General features: G+C 45.8%; 1 protein-coding gene across 3 annotated transcripts in view; it reads left to right on the forward strand.

Moving 5' to 3' along the window:
- The window catches only part of PLEKHA2 (pleckstrin homology domain containing A2), a 90967-nt gene extending 82312 nt beyond the window's left edge, over window positions 1-8655 (forward strand). For all 3 annotated transcript variants that reach the window (XM_083588883.1, XM_083588882.1, XM_083588884.1), the window contains 2 exons: window positions 276-353; window positions 4498-8655. In XM_083588883.1, the coding sequence (XP_083445009.1) occupies window positions 276-353; window positions 4498-4851 (432 nt within the window). In that variant the 3' untranslated portion in view covers window positions 4852-8655. The remainder of the gene's footprint in view (window positions 1-275; window positions 354-4497) is intronic.

Raw genomic sequence — 8655 nt, forward strand, 5'->3', positions numbered from 1 at the left:
TCTTCTTCATGATGACCCCTTCTTTTCACATTTAACACGATGGGAAGGAACTTTAACATGGTAGCCACTTGGCTAGGGCAGGAGTGGGGTACCGGCCCCACAAGGCAGCTCTGACTGGGGGATGAGGCTATCCACTTGTCAATCACTAGGTCAGTTCACCCGCAGACCCTCTTCCTGGCCTGAAATGTCATGGTGCAGCATAATCCAGCTCTGGGGATGGGAGTCTCGTGGGCTGTGTTGTTTTTGGCTGATGTCTTTATTCTTTCTCTCCGCAGGCCTATAGCCCTGAGGACATGCACAGCTGGATCAAGGAGATCAGTGGGGCTGTGCAGGCCCTAAAGAGCTGCCCTAGGGTAGGTCATATCCTTTGCATGCAGAATTAATTAGTTTTTTGTGCTTGTTTTCTTAAGCAGACATCATCCATTTTAATGTCTTGGGCAAACATTTGAGAAATATCTCACTTCCTGGAGGCAGCTTACTAGTCTCTGGCTTGATCCCACAGAAACCGGGAATGGAAAGCGGGTGAGATCGGAGAAATTAATGAGCATTATGCAATGGGAACATGTATCTGTCCGCCTCTCTACAGCTGCTGCAAGCAACTTGGCAAAACTTGCTTAACTTTTCCTTGGGGGGAAAAAGATATTAATCATAATTCTGTGGCTTGGAAATTAAGCAGAAATTGGGGGCTAGAAATTGGAGCAACTTTATAACCCACCCCCATCCCATGCAGTCCAGTTTTGTGGACCTGATTTTTTATATATATAAATAATTTTTATTAACCGACCAATCAAATCAAATCAAATCACATCACATAAATTACAAATTACAAAGCCGAATTTTTAAATTTTTGTTGGGGGTACCCATATTTCAAGTTCCGAAGGGGGTCCAATCATCATCTTGCTGCTGCATTAATGTCCACAAATCTGTCCAAATAATGTTCATAATTCTATCCAATCCTATCTTGCTGTTTCCCACATCTCATCTTCTTATTTTTGTATAATTTTTCCTTTCTCTTTGCGACCTCTTCTGATAATCTCCTTAAGCAGGTAAAAACAAGTTGTAATCCTGTGTGAATTTTTCCGTTCGTCCAATAGCCATATCGAGATGGTTTCCATATATCATCACTTCCATAAATAAAAGCACTCTTCCATCATTAATCTTCACAAATCTGTCGCCTTCTTTAGTCCTCTGAGGAGGTTCGCCCGCAGTATAAAAACAGATCCATTCCTCCTCTCAGACATAAATCTTTCAACAGAACTTGCCAAAATGGCGACGCTGTTTTTTACTGCGTCATCCCAAAGCTCTTGTACTTTCCTCGATCTCCTTAAAACATGCTTTTGGTTAGAATTTATTTTCACACAGTCTTAAATCATCCAGCTTAGGTCATTTAATCGGCATTTCTGACTTGGGGGGGGGGGATTATTGGTTAATCACATAGAAGAAAGAAAGAAAAGTTTTTTCCCCTCCCCCATCCAGGCCCGCTGCCGACATACCGAGCCTTGATGTGTCTTCTCATGATATATTCCTGTTTATCCGACCCGTCTTCTTTCACAGAGGTCCCTTCAATTAGCAGTCTTTACTCCCCATTCTTCACTTGAAATATGTGCATTTGCTTCTTCCTAATTGTTTATTTTCAAGTTGCTGCAGCTAGTGGCGCGATCAGAGACAGCGTCCAGGAGAGCCGAAGTCCACACAAGGGCGTTCCGCCTAGTGCCCTCACCCCCTCGAATCCGGGGGTGATTTATGGGCACAGCAGGCAAGGGCAGTCCCCCCCATTCCCTTGGAGGGGCAGGGAGGCTGCATACTCCCATTACAGCCTCTTAATTACCTCGTGTGGGTCGGAGAGATGTTATTGTCGGCCATCTTCCAATGCGCCCCTAGTGGCCCCGAGTTTTGTGGACCTGATTATTATTATTTACATAGGAACAAGTTGCAAGTTGGCATAACTTAGTTCAGTCTCATTTCTTTTATTTACTCCCCTCGAGGGATGGCTCTGCAAGGAGACTTTAGCCAAGACCACAGGTGGAAGGACCAGGGAATAACCACTGCCCATCCAAAGCACAGAATAAAAAAAAACTGTTTCTCAGTGGCCACACTTGTTGCACCCTGTCCTAGATATTCTACCTCGTCCACCTCTGGTTTCCGTTATTAGATGCATCACTTTCAAATATTTTGCCCTTCATAATCAATGAGGGCTAGTAACTTGTTTTGCAGAGGGAAGAAGCAGAAGTAGAGACTCTTGTGATCAGAGAAGCCGGAGTGCACTGGAGGACCTGCATTGAGGAGGCTGACTCTTCCCACCTGAGAGTCAGGGCCTTTCAAGTCTTTTGCCTCCTCTTCTGGGGGAGGAGCCATCCTGCTCTCCAGTTCTGCCTCTGGTTCCTTCTTCTGTGAGGAAAAAGATCCTTACTGTCTTTGTGGTTTCTCTTTTGCTTTAGCTTTTGCTTCTTGTACAGTATGTTGTTGGTTGTCATGTAGGAGTTGGCTGAGGCTTGCTTTTGTCTCATACTTCGTTAGAGCCACTCATCCATCTAGCGCATGATGGTCTACACTGACTGGCAGCAGCTCTCCAGGCTTTCAGACAGGGAGTGTCTCCCAGCCCTTCCTGGAGATGCCAGGGATTTCTGACTCCCAACTGTTTAACAATAGCAACAATTTCCCTCCAAAATTAGGTTGCTGAAATGAAGAAATCTGAGGGGTTGTGGTGGGGAACCAGGACTAGATTTTTATATGAAAGGGCTGTGATCTCAGTTCTGGTACTGAAAACAAGTTCATGATGTGCACTGTGAGGGGCTCTTTTCTTTAATTCTAAGTCAATGTCCACCCCTCTTTCTAAGCTACTATTTTCCCTTTGGCTTCTGAGCAGTGGACCTCAGGGTTGTTGGAAAAAGCAAAGATGGAAGATGGAAATCTATCCATCCCTGGTTTAGGTTATATTTTTGACCAAAACCAAAACCCTTTCCCATCTCCCTCACCAGCAGCAAAGGGTTCATGTGAATGCATCTGTACAAGATCAGATCCATTTTTAAGGCAATCTGAAGAAGGTTGACTCAAATGTCTGCCAGGCATTCTGACCATATGGAAAACAATTTCACTGCAGGAAAGCTTCACTATGGCCTGGGATGAGTTTGCTCTGCACTGAAATATATTAATATTCTGCACCAAGAAATGTTGAATTCTTCAACCTGTACAAATTATGTATATTAAGCAACTAGTCATTGGGGAAGTTGAATCCAGTAGAATTAGTCTGAACCTTGAAAAGCACATAGAGATTGGGAGGATGACATAGGCTATGAGATTAACCCCACTCAGTGGATCAAAATGTGGTCTAAACCCCCCTTTAAATCCATATCAACAAAAAGAAAAGAACTCACTCTGAAAATCACCTACAGGTGGTACCTAACACCAAGAAAACTAGTGCTAATACACCCAGGAACCTCACCAAAATGCTGGAGAGGGTGCACCTCCACAGGCACATGCCTCCACATGTGGTGGGAGTGCCCCAAAATCCAACCATTCTGGACAACAACCATACGAGAAATAAGTAAAATAATCAAGCAAGTATTAGAAATCACCCCAGAATTGGCCTTACTAAACATCTTCCAAGACAATAATGCCCACTTACACCACAAAGAACTCATAACCCACCTACTTTCAGCAGCCAGAAGCGTCATAGCCAGACACTGGAGAGACCTGTCAGGAGTAAACATGGACCAATGGTACCAGATAGTATGGGAAACAGCCCTACTAGAAAAACTAACCAATAAACTGAAACTGACACGGGGACAAATAGAAGAAGACGCCTTCATCCCGGTATGGCTCCCCTTTATCACATACAGAGCCCAACAGGACAACGATAAAAATCCACCAACAGCATACAAATCAATTTGGCTAACCTGATCCAAAACACCCACCCACCCCACTCACACATGAAAACAAAGACCACCACAGCCAACCACAAATAAATAACCACACCCTAGGCCAACCCCAACCTCTCTCACCAAAGGAACACAAGCGAACAGCAAATAACCTGCACAAGCAACACTGACACCAAACCCTATATATAGTAAGTAAAATAGAAACATCGCCACCCAACCCCACCCCCACCTATCTTCCCCCCCCCACCTCTTTCCCCCTTTTCTTCCTAATGTCTCAACAAATGAAACTGATTTGTAAAAATGTTACGTGGGGGGGGGGAATACGAGAGAGAGACATTGCAAACACTTTTGTAAATCAAGAAAATCTTTAATAAAAAATAAAAATAAAAAGCACATAGAGATGAAGTAGGAAACAGTGTCACTTTCAAGGGGAAAAAAGGAAACCACCGCATTCCACATGACCAAGGGAGCACAGGGGCTTCATCGGTCCCTGGGAAGACTTCAGGGGCACCATTGCACCCATGGGCACTGTGCTGGCACCCCCTTTGGCATGCATAAGCTGCAAGGTGTGTCTCTTTTCTCTCTCCCTCTCTCCCCCACACCCCTCTACCCCATGCAGGACTTGGTGAGATCTGCTTCGGTGAACAAGCGCGGAGGCCCCAGCTCAGCCATGCCTCCCATTGAGAGGCTGAAGCATCTGGGAGGAGAGCCCAAGGCCTCTGCCAAAAGCCCGTCGGCCTCGTGCTGGCTGCCTTGGATGCCGGTGCCGCAGTCGGAAGGGAAGCCGCAGCCTGCAGCAGAGCAGAAGGCTGGCCTGCCAAAGGACTCAGAGTTCTTTCCTCTGTTTGCCCAGCGAGATGCTAGAGCCACGCAGGGCGGGCGTCTCCGGCACAGGTCGGAGCCCCAGAACTTTAAAGAGCATCCATTTCCCTTTGACCTGGATGACGAGAGCATCCGGACCTCGGATGTGTGACTGTGCACTGCAAAGCAGCTCCTGTCGATGTACAGACCATGTTGACGCTTCCCTGGTCCTGACACATGGATGTGTTGGGGCAAATGCTAGCTAGCTTGCACATGCTTAGGAAGCTGAAGCTGGAGCTGGAGCAGTCACTGTGATGTGATGACCTTAAATGCGGGAAGCACATGAGATGCAACCTCCAGCCCTGGAGTCATTCTTTGCACATTTTCAGTGTGATGTGGTTCCTTCTCAGATGCCTTCCCATGTAGTAAAGGAGAGACCACCTTTGCCAATCAGCTAGAAACCTGGTATGGGTGCGCTCTCTCTCTCTCTCTCTCTCTCTCTCTCTCTGTGTGTGTGTGTGTGTGTATCACTCACTGGAGTCATCTTGACCTCTTCTGGCAATATGCCCAGGTACACCCCACTGTTTTTGTAGCAGCACACTGGTGGTCTGGCTTGCATGCTTGATCTGCAGAGGAGTTGAAGGCAGTACTCCTAACTTCTGTGGTAAAGGACTTTGAGGGTTCTTCTATAATTGTGGCTTTTGAAGAAATCCTGTGGAACAGTGTTGCAATGTCAGTTTCAATGTGAATGTCTAACTCTCTAGCTCTCACAGAAACCTGTGTGTGTAACAGATGCTCTTCATCTTCAGTGAGCCATGCTGCTGATGTGGGAAGGCCATACACTCTTTTTGTCAAGGTACAAGGGGTTGGAACAAAGTGGAGTTCCTGGAGAGCTTTTCCTGCAGAAGGGAGCATAGGAAGCTGACTTATCCTGAGAGAACTTGTCCATCCAGGATTTCAGAGAGGGGCATTTCTCTCACCCCTACCTGGACATGCCAGGGGTTGAACCTGGGACCTCCTGCATGCTAGGCATTTGATCCAGCACTGAGCCATAGCCCTTTCCTACACAGCAGCATCAACTGCAGTTGCACAGAAGGTTGGGGCAGGGGGCAAATAAAGCAAGGTTATGGCAGGGATTCTTCAAACTCTGGTATGGGGATATTCTGGTGATCTGCAGTGTGTTCAACTGGCTAAAGCTATATTTACACCAGCACAGGCAACCTATGACCCTGTAGATGTTGGATTCCAACTCCCATCAGCCCCAGCCAATTCAGTCAATGGTCAAGGATGATGGGAGTTGAAGTTCACCAACACCTGACTGTTCACTGGTTCCCCACCGCGGATTTACACAGTGTGCTTTCAGCTGGTGTGTGAGACCATTATAATAATAGTAAAAAACAACAACAGGAAATCCATAAAGAACTTTTCCAGAACTGGCACAACCAAAAACTCAGTTGCATCTAAAACCAGGATGCTGTCATGTGCCACAACAGTCTTAGCTCATCTAATTCAACGATGTCTATATTATTTGTCAGCGGATCTCCAGGACTTCAGCCAAGATCTTTCTACTCCTACCTGGAAAGGCCAGGAACTTCAATTGCCTGCAGAATATGTTTGCTGCCGCTCTTTCCTCCACCCTGCCCTGCACTCTGATGCATCTATAGGTAAAGGTAAAGGTACCCCTGACCGTTTGGTCCAGTCGCGGACGACTCTGGGGTTGTGGCGCTTATCTCGCTTTACTGGCCGAGGGAGCCGGCGTTTGTCCGCAGTTTTTCCAGGTCATGTGGCCAGCATGACTAAGCCGCTTCTGGCGAAACCAGAGCAGCGCATGGAAACACCGTTTACCTTCCCACCGGAGCAGTACCTATTTATCTACTTGCACTTTGCTGTGCTTTTGAACTGCTAGGTGAGCAGGAGCTGGGACCGAACAACGGGAGCTCACCCCGCCGCGGGGATTCGAACCGCTGACCTTCTGTGAATGCCTCACTGATGCTTATCAGGCCCAAGACTAGCAAGACCCACTTGCTACAGGAGGCCTGCCCTAGATGGCGTTTGTGCAACTGCGCTGCAGCCTAGGAGATTTAATTCCTAAGATTTTTTAACAGCCTTCCTTGTGTTGCCTGGAGTATGAAGAAATACAGAGAAAGGGCCAGACAGAATGTGATAAAAGTCAGTGCAACAGAATTAGTGTTCTAAAATTCAGCCCTTGGCTCTGGCTTCCTAAATGAGGACTGTCACACACAAACAATCTGGTTGCTATCACAGCCACACCATGCATTTACAGCCCTCTTGGAACACTTTAATAGCTTCCTCCAGATAATCTGGGAACTATAGTTGGCCAAGGGTGCTGAGAGTTATTAGAAGACCCCTTAGGAAATGACAGTTCCCAGGATTCTCTGGGGGGAGGGGTGCCATGACGGTTACAGTGGTATAAGGCGTGCTTTACATGTATGGTTTGGATGTGACATAGCTGCATTAAGTGAACTTCTTAGCTCTGAATGTCCAGGACAGAAGGAAAGTCTGTCCTCACAGTGAGGACTAGCTCCTCTTTAAACGTTTTCTTCTCCCATATTTCCAGGTCACAATGTAGTCATCTAAATAGCGTTTGCCTTTGCAAAGGGGTGGGGTTGTGATCATTTCCCCCCTAAATTGTTCCGGGTGCCTGACTAAAACAGAAAGCAAAGCAAAACGCAAATCTAGCAAGGAAAAATTAAACAGGATTTCACTATGCGAAGACTACTCTCAAACAGTGTGAATATACTCAGGTATGCTCCCTTTTTATATGGCAGGTTTTTCAGGAGCACAAAAATATATTTATTTGTTTTTTGAGTGGGCTGTGATAACTTGCATCAAGCTAGATTACTCCCCCCACCCCTTTTAATGCCAACATTAACCTGGAACAGATTCTGGTTAATATATGAAGCAATAAGGATACAGAGAATTAAGTGTGTGTACTGCACAAAAAAAGAATACTGTTTGCATATTTTTTAATAATTTATTTACTATCTGCATCACTTATTCTGGTTTTTCTCATCATAAAAGTCTAAAGACATTTTGTGCGATGCTTAAAGGCTTTGCTTTCAACCCTCTGAGCAGCGTGTGGGGAGGCCAGCAAGCATGTTGGCCACCAGGCATTCTCATTATATTTTCAGGGACAGGTATGCTTGGGCTGCAACTCCCCATCAGACCAATCCAGCATGGGCAATAGCCAGGGATGATAGAAGTTTTTAGTCCAGCAAGGCTGCCCTAGGCTGTCCTCTCCCTGCCAGCCTGGTCTGAAGCTGTGCCCTGTTGGGATAGAGATATTGTGGATAGAGCTAATATTTGCCAGCTTGACCCTCCCTACGCCAATTTATTTGGAATGTCCAAAGGGAGCTAAAGAAAAGCAAGGAAGTAGAAGAAAACTTGCTCAAGTATTACTTGCTTACTTGGAAGTAAGTCCTACTAAGTGAGGCCTACTCCCCAAGCACGTGTGCCCAAGACTGCAGCCATGTTTTGCTCTTTAGCAGGCATTGCCAACACACTTTGTAGCTGTCAAAATATTGCTCTTTTTCTCTTGTCAACCCCCAAATTTAAAACGTGGAATTTCTCAAGAAGCTGAATTGCACCACGTCTTGATACCACCTTCTGCACTTTTTCTGCATCCCCCCAGGATCTCAGCATGCACATCACAGCCCTGGTCCTTTCTGCATGCACTGCATGTGCTCTGCTGCTGAGCTGTGGACCCCCATCCCAAATGAATAAATTAATCAAATTAATAATGTTGAAATGTAGCCCAAGGCTCAAGATGGGAGATGTTTCAGGATTGTGCACCTTAACTCCCTGCTCTTTTAAAGGGAGAGAAGAGACTTACACATTGCTTTTTCCTTGTGAATACATGCAAAATAATTATTAAAAGAGATTTATGCTGGAAAAGTAGACTTTGCTGGAAACTATGAAAATTCATTTGAATGAATGGAAGTAGTATTGAACCAGA

The sequence above is a fragment of the Podarcis filfolensis genome (genome assembly GCF_964270895.1).
Source record: "Podarcis filfolensis genome assembly, chromosome: 15".
NCBI classification, from domain to species: Eukaryota; Metazoa; Chordata; class Lepidosauria; order Squamata; family Lacertidae; genus Podarcis; species Podarcis filfolensis.